The sequence below is a fragment of the Neomonachus schauinslandi genome, chromosome 2, assembly GCF_002201575.2.
Source record: "Neomonachus schauinslandi chromosome 2, ASM220157v2, whole genome shotgun sequence".
NCBI classification, from domain to species: domain Eukaryota; kingdom Metazoa; phylum Chordata; class Mammalia; order Carnivora; family Phocidae; genus Neomonachus; species Neomonachus schauinslandi.
In genome coordinates, this window is record NC_058404.1 from 130,548,228 (window position 1) to 130,573,270 (window position 25,043).

The 25,043-nt window shown below is 35.9% G+C and overlaps 1 protein-coding gene across 1 annotated transcript in view; it reads right to left on the minus strand.

Moving 5' to 3' along the window:
• MMRN1 (multimerin 1) overlaps positions 1 to 17,707 on the minus strand; it is a 62,934-nt gene extending 45,227 nt beyond the window's left edge. Inside the window, exon 1 of the mRNA XM_021702402.1 lies at positions 17,133 to 17,707. Coding sequence (XP_021558077.1) covers positions 17,133 to 17,707 — 575 coding nt within the window. The remainder of the gene's footprint in view (positions 1 to 17,132) is intronic.
• Positions 17,708 to 25,043: the final 7,336 nt, after the last annotated feature.

Consider the following 25,043-nt stretch of genomic DNA (forward strand, 5'->3'; position numbering starts at 1 on the left):
GGAGAAATACATGCTGAAATATTTACACAGTGGACATTGCCCTTAAAACAGTGAACTATAATATTATCCAATAGCCCAAATTTAACTTATATAACAAACCTGTGTGATACAAGTAAGTTACAGGAGAAATACAGTATGATGCATTTTTCTTACATAAAGCTAAAAAATAAAAGTGAACAATATATTGTTTAGGGATACCTGTATATATGGTAAAATTATATTTAATAATGCATCTATTTTGTATGGATCAAATATAGCATGATTTAAAATATTATGATTAAGAATAAAATAAATAAATCTTGTCTCATAGACTTAGCTGAATTGCTGTTCTGATACTCATGTCTTATCAATGAGATCATATTGTATCCATAACTTTTCCCCAACCAGTTTCTAAAAAACTTTCTTTATATCCATCCATGTATGCTTATTCTCTTCAACATATAAAATAGTATAGAAATAGCTGGGAAACTTTCACGGCATCAGAGTCATTTGCCACAAAAATGTCATGATCAGACAAAAATAGCCTTTATTAAAGTGTGTATTTTTAGATGACATTCAAACATTAGAAGCCACCCAAAATGATAACGATATTCCCTACCTCAAGGAATTTTAAATTGTAAATATACATTAATGCTACAAATGGAGTTGTAGGGGATGGAGAGAGAATTAAATGTTAACTATTAAATAAGTGCAGACACAAAACATTGATTATTTGCAATTGCATAAAAATAAGTTATTAAACAAATTACATGAGAAAGTAAGTTATCTAACTCAGATGGGTGAGACCTAGTTGCTATAGGTAGAAGTCTGGAAAGTGTTTTTATTGTGCTTGTAATATGTTACATAAATTACTTCTCTAATTTTTAAAGGTCAGCAGCAGAATATATAAACACTGTTTTAGGAAAAGAAGGCTCAGCTTCACTCCTAGTTGCAGTACTGGTTACTTTATCATAAAGACCCTACACCAAACTATGGAAAGTTCTTAATAACTATAGATTAATTGAATGATTAGATTATATCATGATTTTTTTTCTCCTTACTTTTTTTTTTCTATTAGAAATATGCATCTCATTACATTTAATTTATATCCTTCCTTCTCATTTATGATGAGATGATGAGTTTTTTGGGGGGGGAGTGGGCAGGGATGATTTACAAAATATGGTATTAAAAGAAATGTTATATGACTATATAATCTAATTACTACAAGTTCAAATCAGTATGAGATATATGCCTCTAAATCAGTAGAATGTTTGAAATCCATTTTGCCTAAAAATACAAATAATAATTAAAATAATACAAAAGTCAATCTAGGGGTGCCTGGGTGGCTTAGTCGGTTAAGCGTCTGCCTTTGGCTCGGGTCATGATCCCAGGGTCTGGGGATAGAGCCCCGCATTGGGCTACCTGCTCAGTGGGGAGTCTGCTTCTCCCTCTGCCTCTCCCTCTGGATTGTGCTCTCTCTCTCTCTTTTTCTCTCTCTCTGTCAAATAAATAAAATCTTTAAAAAAATCAATCTAAATGTTAAAGACCAAAGGAGGAACCCAGTTTTTCCCCAGAGTAGAGCCACTGGAGTTAGTAAACATCTGCTTTGGAATATTTAGGCTTCTTGGGACCAAATGTTTTTCTACAATAAAGCTTACTCTGTCATTCATCCACCTACAGCAGATACATTGAGTACCATATAGCTTATTGTGCAAAGATCTTTTGAATGAGAAGTTTGAACGGTTAGTTCCATAAAGAAATAAAAAGACCTTTTGGCGCATTTTGTAAAAGCATGGGGAGACTTGCAAAAATACTGTGAAACAAAGAACTGGCAAAAGCAAGAAACAGAAATATGAAAGATTTCAAATTGAGAGGGCCACAAAAAAGGGGTATTTTAAAATATGAATTAGGTTTCTTATGCAAATCCACTGATTATCCTAATTATAGAGAATGACCAGCTTCAAACAGAAGCAGTTAAATCTTCTGTCACCTGAATTGGCTGCGTGAGTGTTGAGGGAGGTGTACGAGGCAGGACAGAGAAAAGTACCACGATCCCTACATGCTCTGGGCTATGGAAAAAGAGACAATAGCTAGATGGATAGATGGATCCATCGATCGATAGATGATAGGTATAGATACTGTTTGTGAGACTAAATCACAGTGTCACCTGCAGAGATCTTTTAAATTCCTAAATACTAAAACAATCTCATGACTGAAAGAGTTGAGTAGGCAAAAAACAGACCAGCAGATTGCTCATGGCCCAACAATCTTTGATCTAGTGTAAATTGGAAGAACTATCCACAGCCAAAGAGCCCCTGGTGTGACTCATAATTAGGTTTATGCTACTGATGAAATAAGCTCATTACATGTTAAAAATGTAAATAGAAATTTTAAAACCAAATTATTGGAAAATATAAGTTTAAAAATAGAAAATTAAGCATGGTAAAATGGTGACAGGCAGCATAAAGGCAAATGTAATGATCCCAGACAAGCATTTTGCTGAAATCTAAAAACCCTTTGTACATTTCCAGACTGATTATGGTGGATGGAGAGCAGTACTTTGAAGTGTTTAGCTTTCCATGGGGTCGTAACCCTCCAAACAGCAGACTGCATTTGGGATTCTCTTTCAGGGTAATAACACTGTTTCTTTTGGGCAGCAGCATGTACTGAAAAAAGCTTGTATTGATTCTTTGGATTTTCCAAGTTAATAGGTAAAAGGTTTGTTCTAGGGAAAACCAGGCAGCTTTGGTTATTTAAGAACACCAGCCTAGCTTGCAGACCATGCAAAACAGAAGGTAGTAACATAAGAATAATAAAAAAAAAAAAACAGAAGGTAGAAAAAGGATTCTAGTTTGACTTACACAACTTGAAGTCTTGTGGATAATGAACTAAGAGAAGCATTGTAAATAATCTACTGTATACTGTACTTTTGATTGAAATGTTTTAGAAACCCAGTCTTCCAGGGATCTAGTAAAAAGACTAAATTAAAAAAAAAAATTCCATTAATTAGTGATTTGTCATTTGAAGCATACCCTGACCCAAACTATGACCCAATCATATCCATTCTTATCCTGAACCAAGAGTAGACTGAGCAACAAAGGATTCATTTAAATAATGACCGCAACAAATATTTTCTTTAAGAAATAAAAGACAACAATCGACCAGTTAACATTCTCTATACTAGTCCTTAAAACTCATATTAATAAATTGCTTGCCATCCTATTTATAAAAGGCTGAACGTTTAAACTTGTATACTGATAACCTGTGGCTTGAACTGACCCAATAGCATGAAAATAATAGGTACTGTGGATATTCACTAGACATCAAGGTACACCAGCAAAACCCCCACCATAAATTAGCCAATAGCATGTAATTTTTTTCTAGGAAGTTGGAGGAGATTTTGTGTTTGGGGAGACTTTATGAAGTGAAGGACCTTTATGATTTTGTTTCCTGTCATCTCCTTTTTGAGATGAATTTAGGGATTCAAAGAGGAACAAGAGGAAAATGAAACACAGTCATGGCTACCTCTGAAAAATTCAAACTTTCTTAGGGAAAGAGGATTATTTTGCAACTCTCCTATCAGCCTCCCGCACCTCACCTAATAACCACCTATGCCTCCCTGACTTGATAATCATTCTTTACCTTGTACCTAAGGGTGACTACAAACTACAAATGATAAAAATATATACATGTATTAATGAATTCATAAATGCCTCAAGGAAAGGACTAAGTTTCCCACGGGATTTAATTTATAGATAAGAATATTAATTAATCCGGGTGCCTGGGTGGCTCAGTTGGTTAAGCGACTGCCTTCGGTTCAGGTCATGATCCTGGAGTCCCAGGATCGAGTCCCACATCAGGCTCCCTGCTCGGCAGGGTGTCTGCTTCTCCCTCTGACCCTCTCATGCTCTATCTCATTCTCTGTCTCAAATAAATAAATAAAATCTTAAAAAAAAAGAATATTAATTAATCCTTCACAAAAGAATAGTTCATTCCTGTTGCCACTCATTTATCTCATGAGGAACACTTATGTTTTAATTACAAAATGATGACTGCATGGAAATACATTCCAACAAAAACCTACCTGAGCTAAGTTTGACCATCACTAACAGCGAAATTATGAAATTATGGTATAGTACATCATTGTACACTAAATGCCTCAAATACATAGCAATTAAATCCCCAGCAAATTCAACGATGAAGAGATAAACATTCTAAATACATCAGAAATATCATGTGTTTTTAATGACAAGTGTTTACTACTTTTGTAAATCCAACCTGCTCATTCCTAAACTCTGTAACATATGTGGTCAATTTCTTCTCTCTCTTTCTGCCCCTCTCTCTCCTATAAATTTGTAAAAAGTAATTCATTTTAAAAGGAGAATAAATGTTAAAGGCAAGAATATATCCTAACAAGCCTAATTTTGTTGATGTCAATAATTAGAGAGGAAATCAATCAAATAAAGCCTTATTTGGTTCAATAATTCAATTCCTAAGTTCCTGAGGATAAACACATGCTTGAAGTTTAAAAAAAAAAAAAGAACAGTTTTCAGATAACACCACCAGTCAGGGTAAATGTTCTCCCTAGCACACTATCCTCATTGAAGAACATCATTAAAATTTCATGGATAATAATATCCAAAAGGTGGAAACAATCAAAGTGCCTATGGACAGATGAATAGATAAACAAAATGTGATATATAGGTATCTATCATCTATCTATCTACAATGGAATATTATTCAGCCTTAAAAAGGAAAGGAATTCTGCCACATGCTACAATATAAATGGATGAAAAAGGGAAAAGAAGGAAAGGGAAGAAAGGGAAAAGAGGGGTTTCTCTCAGCTTCACAGCCATCATAAACACATTTTTCCCCCCCAGCTCTGTAAGTCAGACCTATAAGGTTATTTCTGATGATGAAAGGCTGCCTCCTGAACAAGATTTTCATTCTCTTCTTTTACTCCATACATGCAGGCAAATGAAGAGATTGCATTGCTGTGTCTGGAGTTTTTGTTTCTGTTTTTTCCCTGAATGAAGCAGAAGGGGAGGAGCAGAGACTGGGATACCTACATAAGCAAAACAAAATAATAAGGAAAAGTTTCCCTGACTAGAGAGGCAGGTAACAGAGTTGTTGACTAATGCTCGAGCCAGACTGCCTGCTTTGAGATTTTGACTCTACAACTATTAGCCATTAGTTTGTTCATTAAATGTGGCTTCGCCTTCCATATAATAAGTATAATGATATAACCTATCTCACAGCGTTGTTGTGAGACCAAATGAATTAACATAATATATATAAAACACTTGCTGCTGCTGCTGCTGATTACATGATTCAGAAAGTTAATAGGATTTTTTACGAAGGGAATAGATATATATCTCCCAATTTTTGCCATATATGCAAATAGAGACGACTCCTTTTTCACTTCTTTAATGACCTGATAAATTTATCTTAACCATAATTGCTTATATATATATATATACACATATATATGTGTGTAAATATATGTATACATTTAATATATATGTATTTTCTCTCCCTTCCCCTCTGCCTCCCCCACTGCTCCTCCCCCCCCCGCTCACTCTCTCTCTCAAATAAATAATAGTAAATATATAAATAAAATCTTTAAAAATAATAATAATAATAATTTCCAGAAAACCATTACAGAACATCATCATCATCCTTTATGTTCAGATCACATGATAAAGCTTAGCTCTTAGAATACATATGTACTCAAAATGTTTCTATAGTCTTTTTTTTTAAAGATTTATTTATTTATTTAGCAAGAGAGACAGCATAAGCAGGGGGAGGGGCCAAGGGAGAGAATCTTCAAGCAGACTTCCCGCTGAGCGCGGAGCCCCACATAGGGCTTGATCCTGAGCTGAGCCAAAACCAAGAGTTGGACGTTTAACATCTGTGCCACCCAGACACCCCAAAATGTTTCTACAGTCTTAAAAAATTATGAACATAAATACTTCCCAAATGTTATGAAATCCTTATTTTATACAAGTCTTTATTTTTTAATCAAACTATAACAAGAACACTTTTATCAAATTATTAATTTGAGAGACTAGAATTTACGTGAGTTCACCAGTCATAAATGAGAAAGTACTCCAAAGGAAATATACATATACACAATATGAAAGAAAAAATAATAAAAATTTAAAGTAAGTACTTAGATTTAGTAAAAAGATTCTTGATATGTAAATCACACATTAGAATAAAACATCAGTCATTTTATATTTAGTTTGGCTAATAGTCCAATAAGTTCATCTGAACACTAATCTCCTTAAGAAAACAACTTATTTTCAAACAAAATTTATGTTTGTAATTCATTAATATTTTAGTGTAGGTACCTTTACCTCAAAATTCTACATAATATTTAAACTTGGATAGAAGTCCTAGTTTTATAAAAGAATCATGTAAAAATATATTTAAAACAAATTTTGAAAAGCAATCACGCAAAGCTCAGATGATGGGGAATTTCTGATATTCTGATACTTTAATTTTCTGGTTAATTTAGGTTTTAAAAAGAAACTCTTTTTTTATATACCAACTTTTGCAATTAAAGTCTTTGTCAGGCATAATTAATTTGCCTTCCATCGTGGGCACTGTATGGTAATTGTAATTGAGTTTTTGATGATAGATGATGATACAGTGTCTCAGAGTCGCAAATTATTGTGTATATATGATATTTTCAGTGTAAAATTTTAGGACAATCAGCTGAATGTGTCCGCATTCCAGGGGATATGTATAGAGTTTGCTTTTTGATCCAACCTATTTTTTAAATTTTAAAGCTAATGATAGTATATTTTTAAGAGACACATTGATTAGAAATGTATAACATATTGTATATAATATATATTTATATATTTACGAGTAATAATTCTTAAAGTTACTTAAATAAAACTGTTTTCATAAATTTGTCTTATTTTACCTAATTTTATTTTATTTTTTGTTTCTTTTCCCCACACTCTGACTTCAGCCTATTCAGGGACATTGTAAACTGTTTCTATTCCAGTAGGTGTCAGGCTCTCCCAGTGTGCAGACCAGAAAGCCTCAGAAAAAGGAGGCTCACAGATGCTATGATGCTTAATTCTATACTTAACTCCAGTTGTTCCTGTAAACTGACTCTTTTAGCATCTTGTCTTAAATAATAAGTGTTTAAAATAATATTTTCATACTGAAAAATCCAAAAGGAAATACAAAAATTTCTCATTTAATCACCTAGGATTATATAAGCACTTATTAAATTCTAGCGTGTATAATTCAGTATGTATTTATATATTCAGTAGTAATTTAGGGAGGAGAAATATGAAAGGAATGAAATAAAAGGAAGTGATTAAGGAGAAAAAATTAATACACAGAATATACTCCACTGACTGTTGGTTTTCACTGACAGTAATCTAGTAGATGCATTTATTTCCCAAGGAAATTAAAAAAAAATACTCTTTAACATAATGGTGTGTTTCTCTTGGGAATTTTACAGCTTGTGAAAGTAATCCCCTTTGGATGCTATTAGGTCTGATAATAACTTTGCAAAACACTATGACATAGACTGAATGTTTGTGCCCCCCCCAAATTTTATATGTTAAAATCCAAATGCCCAATATAATATTGGGACTGGGACCATTGGGAGATAGCAGTGCCCTCTTGATGGGATTAGTGCTCTTATTTTTTTTTTAAGATTTTATTTATTTATTTATTTGTCATAGAGAGAGAGAGAAAGAGCGCACATGCAAGGGGAGTGGCAAGCAGAGAGAGAAGCAGGCTCCCTGCTGAGCAGAGAACCCAATGCAGGACTTGATCCCAGGACCCTGGGATCATGACCTGAGCTGATGGCACCCAGGCGTCCCTGGGATTAGTGTGCTTATTAAAGAGACCCTAGAGAGATCCCTCATACCTTCTGTCATGTTTAAAATCTGGAAACCCAGAAAAGGGCTCTCCTCCCGCCGGCCCATGCTAGTCTCAGACATCCGGCTTTCAAAAATGTGAGAGGTAAATTTCTGTTGTTCATAACCCAGTCTGTGTTGTTTTGGTATAGCAGCCTCAAGGAACTGAGACAATATAAAATTTAACTGATCAGATTTTTCACACCCAAAACCTACTCATAGTTCACAGAAATAAGCAGAAAAATGCATATTACAATAGTAGAATTAATTTAATGGTTAGTTATTGTAATTTTAAACATTATTTTTTTAAAAGTGGTGTTCAAAATTTTTACTTACAAGTGGTCTAGTGAATGCTTTGGAGAACTTACCATTTTAGACATTATACTAGAAGTCATAATTCATTTAAAGTAAGCTTTCTATTTGTACATAAAGCAAGTTATGTAGCTTATAGAAAAAGAGTAAATAAATGAAGTTCTAAAAGAAAGGACATTAAACTTAGCAAATAAAATGTTCCTCTTGTTTGGTATTCAACTTTTATTTCATTTCTGGCACTTTCATTAACATTTTACCATATTTATGACCATTATGTATACAAAATAAAATAAAAAACTAAAAAGTAGAAAACTCTCTGACTAACCTTGGTTTCTGCTCTATTCTCTCCTCCCTTTCATTAAAAAAAAAACAAATAAACCACAAAAGCAAACAAATAAAAACAAACAAAAAACTCTCCTTAGCCAAGTGTCCATATTTTCATATTTTCCAAATTTATATCTCTAGTCTTGATCTTTGCTCTGAACCCCAAATCCATCCAATGATTCGTTATTGCACAGAGTTTTGCTGAGCTCTCTTTCTATGAGCCTGGCACAGTTGGGGGTAATAAATAGAATAGTAAATAAGAAAGGCAAGGTTCCCGGGTGGTTCAATATTCACAAATCAATAATCATGATATACCACATTAATAAAAGAGAGGATAAGAACCATATGATCCTGTTGATAGATGCAGATAAAGGATTTGACAAAATATAGCATCCATTCTTGATAAAAAACCCTCAACAAAGTAGGGATAGAGGGAACATAACTCAACATCATAAAGACCATATATGAAAGACCCACAGCTAATATCATCCTCAATGGGGAAAAACAGAGAGCTTTTCCTCTACAGTCAGGAACAACACAAGGGTGTCCACTCACCATTGTTATTTAACATAGTACCAGAAGCCCCTAGCCTCAGCAATGAGACAACAATAAGAAATAAAAGGCACCCAGATCAGAAAGGAAAATGTCAAACTTTCACTATTTGCAGACAACAGGATACTCTATGTAGAAAAGCCAAAAACTCCACCAAAAAATTGCTAGAACTCATACATGAATTCAGTAAAGTTGCAGGATATAAAATCAATGTACAGAGATCTGTTGCATTTCTGTACATCAATAATGAAGCAGCAGAAAAAGAAATCAAGGAATCAGTTCCATTTGCAATTGCACCAAAAACAAGATAAGATACCTATGAATAAACCTAACTAAAGAGGTAAACGATCTGTACTCTGAAAACTATAGAATACTGATGAAAGAAATCAAAGAGGACACAAAGAAATGGAAAAGCCTTCCATGCTCATGGATTGGAAGAACAAACATTGTTAAAATATCTACACTACCCAAAACAATCTACACATTTAATGCAGTCCCAATCAAAATACCACCAGTATTTTTCACAGAGCTAGAACAAATAATCCTAAAATTTGTATGAAACTACAAAAGACCCTGAATAGCCAAAAGAATCCTGAAAAAGAAAAGCAAATCTGGAGGTATCACAATTCCAGACTTCAAGCTATCTTACACAGCTATAGTCATCAAGACAGTATGGTATTAGCACAAAAACAGACACATAGATCAGTGGAACAGAATAAAGAACCCAGAAATGGACCCACACCTGTATGGTCAACTAATCTTCTTCAACAGAGCAGGAAAGAATATCCAGTGGAAAAAAGACAGTCTCTTCAACAAATGGTGGGAACACTGGACAGCAACATGCAGAAGAATGAAACTGAACCACTTTCTTACACCATACACAAAAATAAATTCAAAATGGATGATATCCTAAATATGAGACAGGAAACCATCAAAATCCTAGAGGAGAACACAGGCAGTTACCTCTGACCTCAGCCATAGCTACTTCTTACTAGACGTCACTGGAGTCAAGGGAAACAAAAGCAAAAATGAACTATTGGGACCTCATCAAGTGAAAAGCTCCTACACAATGAAGGAAACAATCAACAAAACTAAAAGCAACCTACAGAATGGGAGAATATATTTGCAAATGACATATCTGATAAAGGGTTAATATCCAAAATCTATAAAGAATTTACCAAACTCAACACCCCCCAAAATAAACAATCTAGTTAAGAAGGGAGCAGAAGACATGAACAGACATTTTTCCAAAGAAGACCTAAGAATGGCAAACAGACACATGAAAAAATGCTCAACATCACTCATCATCAGGGAAATACAAATCAAAACCACAATGAGATACCACCTCACAACTGTCAGAATGGCTAAAATGAACAACACAGGAAACAACAGATGTTGGCGAGGATGTGGAGAAAGGGGAACCCTCTTACACTGCTGGTGGGAATGCAAGCTGGTGCAGTCACTGTGGAAAACAGTATGGAGATTCCTCAACAAGTAAAAATAGAACTTCCCTATGACCCAGCAATTGCACGACTAGGTATTTACCCAAAAGAAACAAAAATACTGATTTGAAGGGATACATGCACCCCAATATTTATAGCAGCATTATCAACAATAGGCAAACTATGGAAAGAGCCCAAGTGTTCACCAACTGATGAATGGGTAAAGAAGTGGTACACACACACACACACACACACACACACACACACACACTGGAATACTACTCAGCCATCAAAAAGAATGAAATCTTGCCATTTGCAACAACATGGATGGAGCTAGAATGTTATTATGCTAAGTGAAATAGGTGAGTCAGAGAAACACAAACACCATATGATTTCACTCATATGTGGAATGTAAGAAACAAAATTAATGGGGCGCCTAGGTGGCTCAGTCGTTAAGCGTCTGCCTTCAGCTCAGGTCATGATCCCAGGGTCCTGGGATCGAGCTCTGCATCAGGCTCCCTGCTCAGCAGGAAGCCTTCTTCTCCCTCTCCCACTCCCCCTGCTTGTGTTCCTGCTCTCGCTATATCTCTCTCTCTCTGTCAAATAAATAAAATCTTAAAAAAAAAAAGAAACAAAACAGATGAACATAGGGGAAGGAAAAAAAAGAGAGAGAGAGAGAGGGAAGCAAACCATAAGAGACTCTTTACTAGAGAGAAACCTGAGGGTTGCCGAAAGGGAGGTGAGGGGTGGATTGGCTATATCAGTGATGGGTATTAAGGAGGCCACTTGTGATGAGCACTGGGTGTTATACGCAAGTGATGAACCACTAAATTCTACTCCTGAAACCAAAAAAAAAAAAAAGAAAGAAAGAAAGAAAGAAAGGCAAGGTTCCCATTTTCATGGGATATATATTCTATTGTGGAAAGACAGAAAAGACACAGCTGTCTACATAAATAAACCCAATAATTTCATGTCAGTGCCATGAAGAAAAAAATAAGGGTGATACAGTAAGAATGGCAAATTTACACCAGGTAATCAGAGTTTTCATTGAGGGACATTAAAGCTGAAGTTGCATGAGGAAAAGAATTCTTTTTCCATATACTGAAAGAAGAGCATTCTAGCTAGAGCAAAGAGGAAGTTTCCTTGAGATGCATATAAACTAGACAAGTTCAGTACCCGGAGAGGCCAGTGTGGCCAGAGGAAAGAAGCTGAATGAACTTGGGAGTGTGATGAAGATGAGATGATAGAGATAGTCAGGAGTCGTATCAAGCAAGACCCTGTGGGCCATGGTAAGGATTTGGGATTTTATTCTAAATGAAATGGAAAGCTACCGAGTGATTTTTAGCATGTGAGCAAAATGTTAAATTCCACAGATTTTAAGACGACATCTCTGAAATCAAGAATATATTTTAAAATCAATGGTATCCTTCAGTCACTATTGTCAGACTGCCGTTATTGCCCTTGCCTTAGAGACACCTTAACCAGTTTCATTTACATTTTCATTTTAAGTATGCAAAAGAGTGACATGTATATAATACATATACTTAAAATAATCTCTAAGACATAAATAAGTCTAAAAATTCTAAGAAATCATGTCATACTTTTCTTTCTTATAGTATGTAAAACAATGTGTCACAAAGGATGAAGTCTTAACATCAAATAAATCCATTAATCCGATTTAAAAGTTTTAACACCTTAAATTTACACAATGATACGTATCAAATTTATTTATTTTTTTAAAGTTGAAAGGATCTCTCGCTTGTGTGGAACATGGATTACAGGGGGCAAGAGTGGTAACGTGGACAAGCTAGGAGTCTGGTGGTAGATAATGGTGGCTAAGAGAGGATGGTGTAGTGAACGTGGAGAGAGATTTGAGATATACTGGAAGGAGTACCAAGAAGACTTCTTGATAGATTAGATAAAAGTTAGGAGGGAAAGAAAAATGTCATGGATATATCAAGCGTTGCTACTTATGGAGCTAGACATTTACTGAGATGGGAAGATTCACGTAGGTGTATGCAGGGTTTGGGATTGTGGGAGAAGTTAAGTAGGTAATTGATGTCTATCTATACCTCATTTTACCTAGTATCCTTTCAGGGAAGCCTTACCCACCTTCAAGGTAGGCCGTTCACTCTGTTACATATTCTCGTAAGCTTCATTCAGAATGTTTACCACTATTTGGATTCAACATCAGCATTTGTGATTCACTGTTTTTCTTCCTCATGTCCTTCCACTGGATCATAGACTCAACGAGGGCAGAAGAGGTGGCAGTTTTGTTCACCATGTTACCTTCAGCGCAAGCACTATGCTGGGGACAGATTAGGTCCTCAGCAAATAATTATCCAATGCATAAATAGGTTAATTCTAATTTCTTCTTTTTATCCTGCCTATTTCAGAGTGCTTGGTCACCGACCAACCACCACTCTACCAGATAGGAAACCACAGCTCTGGGGTAGCAAGGAGTTTCTGCAGCGCTAAGACCAGAGAGAGTACAAGATGAGACAAAAATACGCCAGAAAAATCCTATAGACAGAGGTATTCCTTTTACCCAGTGTCACTATAAAATTCCAAGAGCAGTAAGGAAAAATGAAACAAAACAAAACAAGCACAACAACAATGAAAACCTAAAATGAATCATCTAGATTTCATCATAGAGAAATAAGAATATTTCTTTGGGAAAGATTCCTCTTTATATTCAAATATTACTCTATAAATTTTACATTCAGCTTGTTAAATATTTATTGTGTACCTATTATAACCCAGAGACTTTGTTAGCATTCAAGTATGTCTCTGTAAGAAAGGAGATCACAGAGTTCACTATAATTATAATACACTATTGTAAGTGCAATAATAGAATAATTCAAGGAGAGCTCTGTGGAAGTTAGAAGGGCCACCTCACAGCCTGAGAAGGCTTCCTGGAGCTATTATTATTGCTTCTCGGCCTTTTGGCTAAGATCAAGTGTATTATTATTGGGTATAAAGGAAGGGAAAAGACCATGTTAGCCAGAGGGATGAACAGGGAACAAAGATAGGTTTAATGAACATCATATTGTGGATCAGAGATCTACAAATTTTACCGGCCAGGAAGTCAAGAAGACAAGGCTGGGGAGGCAGTCAGAAGCCAGATCAAGGATGGCATTGTATGACTAACTGGGTAAGGATTTGGGCTTTATTCTGGAAGCAAAGAATAGCCTCTGAGGGCTCTTAAGGAGGGAAATAAACTGGTCACGCTCATTTACCCACTTGGGACATCAGACTGCACTTGCTGAAGGAGTATAATGTAGGGGTTGAAAGCTATGTCTCTGAAGCCAGCCAACCCGGTTTGAATCTCTGCCCCGAGATTTACTTTCTTTTAAAATTTTTTTTTATTATGTTATGTTAATCACCATACATGACATTATTAGTTTTTGATGTAGTGTTCCATGATTCATTGTTTGCATATAACACCCAGTGCTCCATGAAGTACGTGCCCTCTTTAATACACATCACCAGGCTGACCCATCCACCCACCCCCCTCCCCTCTAGAACCCTCAGTTTGTTCCTCAGAGTCCCTAGTCTCTCATGGTTCATCTCCCCCTCTGATTGCCCCCCTTCATTCTTCCCTTCCCACTATCTTCTTTTTTTTTTTTTTAACATAAAAAGTATTATTTGTTTCAGAGGTACAGGTCTGTGATTCAACAGTCTTACACAATTCACAGCGCTCACCATAGCACATACCCTCCCCAATGTCTATCACCCAGCCACCCCATCCCTCCCACCCCCCACCACTCTAGCAACCCTCAGTTTGTTTCCTGAGATTAAGAATTCCTCATATCAATGAGGTCATATGATACATGTCTTTCTCTGATTGACTTATTTCGCTCAGCATAATACCCTCCGAGATTTACTTTTAAGTGACCTTAGTTAAATTACTTAATCTCTCTGAAAGAAATAATAACAGAATCTTCTTCATGAAGTTATGGTAGTGATCAAATGATTGAAATAAAATATATATATATATATTCACTCAGAACAATACAGCGCTAGGAACAGATGTCATAAAGTGTTTGCTATTGGTATTACTTGCTAATCAAATGAAAATATGAAAGACTTTATCAAGGCTTCTTTGCATCAGCATTGCGTCCATAAGGCACGGAACTGTTTTCTCTAGCACCATTATCAATTGCATGGCAAAATGAGTAAGAAGTCTTGGGCTTGATGGAAAGGATCACCAAAAGGAAACCTCAGGCTTCCCAGGACGTCAGGCTATAGAATCTCTAAGTACAGTTGGTACTTTTCTCTAGAAGTAATTCAAAATTATTTTCATTGGAAAATCCATGGGACAACGTTCTGTTTGGCAGTTTACACTTTTAATATCTTGTTTCCTCCTAACACATATTGAGTTTTTAGAAATCTGACAGATAATGTTACTGCTTACTTTTTATAAGACATATCCCTGCAGGCAGAATCATTCTTCTTTTAAAAATTCTATGTATCCGGGCGCCTGGGTGGCTCAGTTGGTTAAGCGACTGCCTTTGGCTCAGGTCATGATCCTGGAGTCCCTGGATTGAGTCCCGCATCGGGCTCCCTGCTCAGCGGGGAGTCTGCTTCTCCCTCTGACCCTCCTCCCTCTCATGCTCTCTGTCTCTCATTCTCTCTCTCTCAAATAAATAAATAAAATCTTAAAAAAAAATTCTATGTATCCTTAGAAACTAGAACAGTGTTAGGCACATAATAAAACAACTAGCATTTATTTAAAAACTAGTATTTTTCAAATGCTCAATTACTAGTTCTAATTATGAAACAATGTTATATAAAATTTAAGTGACATTTTAATGTGAATTTTCCCCTTCTTGTTTTGATTATATTTTATATTCTATTGATAAATCTCTTAATGACAGCATCTTTAAAAAGTTCATAATCATTTTCAAAGAGTTCTATTAAATGATTTAAAAACTCAAATTATAGAATCTAATAAAATATGACTAATAGAAATGATCATGTAAGTGATATGGCATTTGCTATCATTATTTAATAGAGTGCATTCTGTTGTCCCTCAACGTGAAAAAGTTTAATGTATATGTTAAAATGTCTGTTATGGGCAAAGTTTACCCAACCTGAGTTGAACATTTTGTAATCTGTAGCATTTGTTTTACAGTAAATTGGGATTGTTCTAAATTCCACCAAGTAAATAAGTATTTAGTTAAAATCAGATTTACTTACATATTTTTTAAAGTTCTATAATCTCTGAAATACAGTGAAATAATGGATTTAAATAATAAAGAATACATAAATATGAATCTATTGGTTTATATTCTTCCCAGTGTCTCCTCATCTTTACGTCAACATCAGCTTTGACACAATGCCTATCACAGAGCAGGTGTAAGCGACTATCAGTAACTTAAACTATGTTATATAGTTAGTAAGATGTTTAACTCAACTAAGATCTCAAGGCATTATTTGATGTCTTGAAACTATTTTATTGTAGGTAAAAAGCATTTGAAAGTTTATTTTTATAACACTAAACTACTAGTATTCCAAACAGATCACTCTGAACATTAAATAAAAACATTGACCTGCATTTTTCACAGCTATTTTGTTTGTTTGTTTGTTTGTTTTAGTATATTTTTTGGTCCTTTTGAAAGTCTTCATTAACGATATATTTTTTAAAGATTTTATTTATTTATTTGACAGCGAGAGAGGGAACACAAGCAGGGGGAGTGGGAGAGGGAGAAGCAGGCTTCCTGCTGAGCAGGGAGCCCGATGCGGGGCTCGATCCCAGGACCCTGGGATCATGACCTGAGCCGAAGGCAGACGCTTAATGACTGAGCCACACAGGCGCCCCTTCATTAACAACACTTTTAAAAGTTTTATTTTTTAACTTCAACAATTCACATAGGATTTGCTCGAATTTTAAATCAAAATGAATTTGAAAAATTGGCTTTTCTATTCATCACATTCATAATAATGGCATAACTCAATATAACAGTACTAGTAAAATATGTTTCTTAGCACCTGTTCTGTGCAAAGCATGCATCTAAATATATTTGATTTATACGAATCTTGCAGGATCACCCTGTAAAGTTAGTATTTTTATCTGTACCCCCTATATCATATCTGTATTTTACATAAGAACAAACTCAGTCTCAGGGAGCTCAATTAACTTACTCAAAGTCACCAAGCTAGACAGTACTGGAGCCAGGATTCCACACCAGCTCTGCTTGGTTTGATCTTGATAACTATACCTTCCATAGCACCAGGCTCTGTCAATTTTTAAATCTGTTCATGTCCCAACTGTATTGTCATTTTTTCTTTCATGTTGTGGGTGTCCTTCCGAGCCCCACCAACATACCCTTGAGTTGAATAAACAACTAACAGTCACTGTGGTGTTACATTGCTTATTAGTGACTATCTCAAGTAAAGGCCCCTTTATAAGTGAATTTGATTGGTTCAATTAAAACAAAATTGCTGCATTTTTTGGTTCATCTTTTCTCCATTAGATAAAGTAATGCTTAATTACCTTATCTAACTGCAATGTGATCCAATTTCATCCTGAACATGAAAACATTTTCTGAGAGTGAGAAACTGTTAGCTTGCAATCTTATAGACTCTATAGTTAGGGAGAGAAAAAAAAAATAAAAGAATTGTTTCTTACTTTCCTCTAGTTGTTTCCAAACTTGATTTTTGATAGTTGGTTTTCTGGCTTCCACTGCTGTCACCTCTGCTGAGGTATGTTTCCCGTAGGGACCGATTTCCCAGGCCGCCTGCAACTGAGTTGGGAGAGATCGCTTGTTGATTCGACTTTGTGGCAAAGCTCTGAAGAAATTTCATTGTAGAGTTGGAAAGGACCACTGACTCTGCTCTTGGGCTGAACTTGAGGCTAGGTTTGGTTGGGAGGGCAAGAGGCTGTAACTTAAGCACCCCTTCTATCTTCCCTGGGGGTGTGAGAGTTTGTTTTTTCACACCCTCAGGAGGTGTGCCTGTCTCTGAGGGAGGCAGTGTTGATTTTAGAAGACTCTCTTCAGAGGTTCTTGCCTCAGGAATTGTGGCTATCTCAGCTGATGTGATCTGAGGGGTTGGCAGCATTTTATTTAGAGGAACCGTAGCAGAGGCCGCGTTCTCCTGGGAGCTTGCATCCTCAGGGGTAGTCCAAGTATGCGTGGTGTTGATAAGCCCAAAGCCCCCATTCCATAAACTAGAAAGCAGGATAAATAGCCTTGCTCTTTTCATTTCAGTAGTTTGAAGCAAGAAAGCTCATGCAAAATTGGGAGATACAGTCCTTCTGGTCTTTTCAACAGCTACTTCCACACTGAATCCGCTAAGACAGAGCTTTGCCAATTTGAGATGTGTAGAGGAAATAGGTTTCTGTGTTTTGTAGTGGACTCAGGAAGTTTGATTTCCTGTTTCTGTAGGTTTTGTGTGATCTGTGACCTCTGGTGGGATGGATCTATGGAGGTGGTGAAGGGTGTCTGACGAAGCTAAGGGTAAATGGGAAAACACAGGCAATTATTATCAGGAAAACCCATGAGAAAAACATGAAGTAACTTTCCTATGTCCACTCATGTTTCATTGGTTGTTGATTTTGAAGAGAAATTTCACATTGATGATAGGGAGTATGGAATTTTGTTTGGATGAGCTGAATCAAGGAGTTTAACATTTTGTTCTACTACACAGGGAAACTGAGAAAAAAAATATGACATTTCTTTTCCACTGTGTCCCATCCAGAGAATCACATTTTGTTCAAATGCTTATATGCATGCACATACAACAAACAAAAACTCATTGACAGTCTCTAACATTTTACACATCACAGGCTTAATTATGGAAAAAAAATATATATATATACCTCTATTTTTATAAATACACTCAGCCAAAGCATTACTTGAAGTTAATCTCAATGATGATAAGTAATAGCAAAAAAGTATAAATTTTTGAATTATACAGGTATATATGGAACTTACTTTAAATTTTGCTCTCAGAACTTTTACCAGAACCAGTTTATGGAATGAATAATCAGAATTTTGGATAATAATGGATGAAGAAAAAAAATGAAGTCACGTGAAAATAAATTAAAATGGAATCATATATAATGCTTTTGTACTTTTACTGTGGTGCAAAATGATATTAGCTGCAGATAATGGAGAACTAAATTGATTAAAGACTTTTCTATGGTTGTTTTCCTAGTAGAGATGCTTTATGGGATTTATGATTTCACTACTACAGCAAATCTCTGATTTTCAGGCTTCAATTAAGCTCTCTCATCTGTAAAAAAAATTCCATAGCAGACTCTTTGGACATATAAATAACATGTTATAACAGTTCACCCATTCATTCATTCTTTCAGTAATTACCCAAACCCTCAGTTAGCTTCAGCTAGGTACTCTCTTAGGTGCTGAGATTATAAAGCAAGAATATTCTTGCTCTCTATTTGCTAATGGTCTATTATGTTATCTGAAGACCAGATCTATGTGTAATTAATCTTTCTGCCAATTTTTGTGCCAGGCATTAGGCTCTTGCTGAATATTCAGTCATAGAATTTTTTTCTTTCAGAATTGGATAACCAGAAACCTCATGCCTATTGGGTTACATATTACTGTCGATATATACTCCTGTCCCTAATCCTGTATACAGAGCACCAGGATTTGAGACAAGGCCTAATTTTTCTCTGAACTACTAACTACTTGGTCATAATACTTTTTCTCTCCCCTTAATTTTTACCATTTATTTCTACAAGTACATTGTTGACAAATTAGAGATATATAATATGAGCTTACTTAAACTAAGACACATTAATCAGTAGCAACCCTAATTAACTTTAATATGAAGTACAAAACATCTGTTTCTTGGATATACCACAGAACAATCCCACAAAGTTTGCATTAGTAAAAGAGCAAGTAGGTCCAGCACAGACAATCCAGGCAGCAATTCATCACTAAAAAGGGCAATGAAACTGCATAATTTTCACAACACAAACATGGATTTTTCACTACGAAGAAAAAGACATTACAGCATCTCTATCTGTAAAAGACACAACTAGCCTTGGCTTAGAGCAAACTAGTAATTCAGAAAAACCCAAGTAAAAATTTTCTATTTAGGGTACAATTTTAAATCCCTTTTCTAAGATTTAGTAAAAGTAGATAAATAGACTATCCTGAAAGCTTAAGAAACAACCAGCATGATGGCACATGTAGATTTTTTTTTTCTTCCATGGTTTGTAAAATACATCTTGATTCTGTTCAGGACAAGTGAACTTTAGTGGTAAAGGGTCACTCATTGGATCTATAACCGGTAACAAATAGCTCTCAAATGGTAATAAAAACTGAACTAAGCTAAGCAATTCATTTTGCTTTTGTAAGGTATTGACCAATAACGACTTTTGGTTACCCTCTTCCTAGCTTACAGATGACCTTGTGATCAAAAGGCTAAAGGTTCTGTCTCTCATTATCAATCCACCAAGCCATCTTTCCACGTAACTCCCCAGAGAATCCCCAGCTCACTTGGAGGTTCTAGATGTATGGATCATCCCATAATTGGAGACATAAAATATCTGTACTCCAGAAACTGTCAGAGGTCTAACCTCAAATTCTGCTTTCTCAGACCCATTAATACTTACAGAATAACAATTAAGAAAAATAATATTCCTGGGATTACTGCCTAAAGATACTCAATCCATTCTTCTAACTGCTTTAAATACTATCTGTGGATTAAACCGTACCATCAGAGTTTCATATACATGTATCCCATCATTTTGCTATACCCCACATTGCCCACTAGATTGTTTATAGTATGTTTTACCTTATTGCCATTTATTCATTTTGATTAATTTTATAAGAAAGGAACTATGAAACTCATTATATTATATGCTATCAGGAGGTTTTTTGGTCATTTTTCATTGTATCATAAATATAGGATTGAATACATATTGCAAATTGAGTTCTCTCTAGGTAATGAGATAATGGGTTCATTCTGTTTTTCTTTTTTCCCTTATAATATGCATGAATCAATTTTCTAATCACTAGAAAAAATGTTTATTAAGTTGAAATAAAAATATAAATGAGCTAAAAGAGAATCTCAGATTGAGGATTTCATTGCTTGCAGATGGTGCTATGTATTATTTAATGCAATTTTTATGGCTATAAGAGTATAATCCTTTGTAGAATGTTGGGGTGTAGAGTAACTTCTACTAGATTAATAGGATTTCTTAGCAGCTTCCTTCTTTCCTTTTCACATGAGAAATTCTTACTTTTAAAAATAGTTTAAAATGCTTATTTATTTTTTATTTTAAATATTTTATTTATTTATTTTGAGAGACACAGCATGAGCAAAAGGGAGGGGCAGAGGGTGAGGGAGAAGCAGACTCCCTGCTGAGCAGGGAGCCCAGTGCAGGACTGGATCCCAGGACCCTGAGATCATGACCTGAGCCCAAGGCAGATGCTTAACTGACTGAGCCACCCAGGCACGCTAAAACATTTAAAATAATATTTCATTATAACCCTCCTCTATAAATTGTCACTGTCAAAAAATAATCACAGAAGGGCGCCTGGGTGGCTCAGTTGGTTAAGCGACTGCCTTCGACTCAGGTCATGGTCCTGGAGTCCCTGGATCGAGTCCCGCATCGGGCTCCCTGCTCGGCAGGGAGTCTGCTTCTCCCTCTGACCCTCCCCCTTCTCATGTGCTCTCTCTCATTCTCTCTCTCTCAAATAAATAAAATCTTTAAAAAATAAAAAAAATTAAAAAAATAATCACAGAAAACAAAGTTCTAAGCCTTTTTCAATTTTATGTTGCTTGAAAATATTGAAAACCTTTGGAATATACATATATAGACAAAGGGAGTTGTAAGCATACAGTCAAAGGGCTGGGGGAGGGAAAGATACCGATTTAAGCAAGATTTTCATGAGCCATAAAATGTGCTAGATAAGTTAAATTTGACATATTATTGGGCGCCTGGGTGGCTCAGTTGGTTAAGCGACTGCCTTCGGCTCAGGTCATGATCCTGGAGTCCCGGGATCGAGTCCCGCATCGGGCTCCCTGCTCGGCAGGGAGTCTGCTTCTCCCTCTGACCCTCTTCCCTCTCATGCTCTCTGTCTCTCATTCTCTCTGTCTCAAATAAATAAATAAAATCTTTAAAAAAAAAATTTGACATATTATTTACTTCTCCCAGTCATGCTGGTAAGTACTCTACTCTGATTCTGCTGATAAAAAATTAAGCTTAAAGAAGTTAATAATGTCCTAGAGTAACATACTGGTAATTGACAGAATAGATATTTATGTCCTATTCTGATTCTTTCCATCATCTAATAATATATCCCATAAAAGAAGTAGTAAACTTCTAAATTTACAGAAATTTGAGGAAAATAATTGTCAAGTTGTCTTAAATTCATTTTCCTCAATGGTTCTTAATTTCTTTATTTTTTGTTTTTATCTTACAGCTAAAACATATATTGAGATACACTAATAACTTAATGACTTCAATTAGTTTGAGTTTGTGGAATTAGAGGGGAAAATTTGTGTTTTTATAAGTTTGCTTTTAGTCTAAACTTTTCTGTTTTGTTTTTTTTTTTTCCTTTTTGGTTGGGTGCCTTTTTCAATTTCTGTGCAGTATTGCAAGGGATGACATTGCCTTATTTTTGACAGCACAATAATACGCTTCTTTCACTTGCTAGAATGGAACCTCCAGGACAGCAGAAGACTGCTGCATTCCCAGCATCTAAAACAGTGCTCAGTTTGCATTCTGTAAATATTTGTTAAACGAATGAATGGATTAAACTGTGAATGTACTTCAGTTACAGCACCTGTCAGAGGGCTAAAAAGGGGATCTATTTTTCCAACTCATAGTCCCCCCCACACAAAAAAACAAAAAACAATCTAAATAAACACAATATACTTACTTTATGAATACAACTTCAAAAGTCTCCTAGAATACCTCTTCAACCAGATTGCCTCTTGTCAATCTTTCCTAAATAAAATTTAGAAAGCCCATTTTTTCTATCTCACCTGTTTTTTTTTTTTTTTTTTCTTTTTTTTTTTTTATTTTTTTTTTTTTTTTTTTTTTTTAAAGATTTTATTTATTTATTTGACAGAGAGAGAGACACAGCGAGAGAGGGAACACAAGCAGGGGGAGTGGGAGAGGGAGAAGCAGGCTTCCCGCGGAGCAGGGAGCCCGATGCGGGGCTCGATCCCAGGACCCTGGGATCATGACCTGAGCCAAAGGCAGACGCTTAACGACTGAGCCACCCAGGCGCCCCAATCTCACCTGTTTTTAAAATGTGTTTTAAATAGGTTATTTTGAAACCATCCCAGGCACATGAGAATCAAAGCAAAGACTAAGAACTGTGTAATAAAGGATAATGAAGCAGTAGTAATGCCAGAAAAAAATCTAAAGTATGCAAATTAAAATTAAGAACAAAATTTAGGTCTTTGTGAGTTGGTAGGAAAGGTAATATGGAAGGATAATCAATTATATCATTCTAAATATTAAGTGAGAGAAGCAAGAAGCATATTAGTTTGTCAGGAGAGAAAGCACAACATAGTCTTAATATTAAATTTTTAACTTTATAATTAAGAACGTAAAGAACACATTGATAATACAAGACCAAATATCCCTCATAAGCAAAAGTCTATATTGATAGTTTGCAACATTATCTTAGTGCTTAATTTATATTTCCCATTTAAGTAGAACAGCACACTTCAAATGAAATTAAGACTGATTTCTTTTGGAAAATTTTAGAAATAACAATATTTCATTTCCCAATTTATGTCTGGCTGCTGAGTGACTTCTCCTGAAAATTGGAATAGATACAATTTTTCCTTATTCCTCCTGCTAAGTACATCTGAAAATCCTGGGCAGTATATATCAAAAAAACATAAGAGGACTCTGAAAGGTAGAGAAAAAAAAGGCAGACTGGCTAAGAGGACCCAAGAAACAACACAGCATTGAGTTCTCTGGATTTCCTTTTTGTCTCATATCCCAGTGCTGGAGAATTTGGCAAACTAGGAACACCAATGGCACAAACAATAAAAGTTCCCAGAAAGGCCAAAAGGACTAAAAAATGGCCAGCTCAGAAAGACAGACAATCGCTGCACTACCCCCACCAAAGCTACAGAAAACATGTGATCCCATCCCCACCCATGCCAGCAAAGGCTGAATGGAGGGCCTTAGACTTCTACCTTTGGAAAGTTGCAACAAGGTGTCAGCCCCCATCCCTCTAATGGCTGTCAGAAAAAGGCCAATAGAGAAGCCAGAAATTTCATCATCAAGGTTGCTCCACTGAGTCACTGCTTTAACCCTCCAAAGGCTGGGTAAAAGGCAAGAGAACTGGAAAATAAAAATAACTTTGAAGCATGCCAGGTCTTCACTGAGTACACTCCAATGGTCCCCAAAAGGCTGAAGAGAAGGCAAAAGTTCAGAGAGATATCTTCATGGTGTAGAAATTCACAGGTGGATCTGGAAAAATAAGAGAACTCACCAGAGATCTTCTAAAAAATGCTTTCTTACTGTAAACTAGGAGGTCTCCCCGCCATGTTCTAATCACTTCCTCTTCACCCCACTGATGAGGAGGTCCCACCCTAGGGTTATGGGGATGGCTGAACACGTGATACCTGACACTGGCTGGGTGAAACTGGCAGCAGCTCATACATATACTCACACTGGGGAGGACAGCATCACATACCACAGAGGGCCACACAGAGGCAGCGCTCAGGAACAGAATGAACAGCTAGGGGCTATGAAGAAGGTTTTATAATGAGAGTGTGGGCTGTCTCCTGGCTCCCATAGGAGGATGCACTTGGCTTGTTTAAATAATTCTACAGACTGACAGGGAGTTGAAACCCACTACTTAGAGACAAGCAGAAGCGTGCCTGGTCCCTTTGATAAGGAGGATTGTTTGACCAGGGGCCCTTATCCACCAGGGCAAAGTGGGGAAGGCAACTTGTGGTTAGGCCATCTAAGGCCTTCTGGGCTCCACATGTCAAGGCAGCACATGATATGGCACCTTAATTTTAGACCTTATACCACACAAAGTTCAGAGAACCTTTTTTTTCTGTGTTGTAAAGCGTTAAGAACTCTCTAGAGTTTTGTCTGTGCTCAGAAAGCTTATTTGGAAAGAAAATCCTGATCATGCTGTCAAAATATTTAAAGACTGTGTTGAGTTAAAAACCAATAAAAGATGAAACAGATTTAGTTTAGATTAGACCTTGCTCAACTACAAATTGGTGTGACTCAGCCCCCACACCAGAGGCCTGACAGGACTGAGGGTATGCCCTTATCTGAGGCAAAGTTTACTTACTCCAGTTCTTTTACACATAATGCTTCTCAAAAATTGTGACACAAAGAAATAAGAAAATGTGACCCATAGTTAGGAAAGAAAACATCAAAAGAAAAAGATTCAGGAAAGACTGAGATATTAGATGTATTAGAAAGACAGTTTAACATAACTATGACAGAAGGTGGTTGAAAATACAGGCAACATGTCTGACCACAAAGAGAATTTCAGCAGAGACAAAAACTGTTAAAAAAAATTAAATGGAAATGCTAGATATAAAAAATATGGTATCAACAATAAAGAAC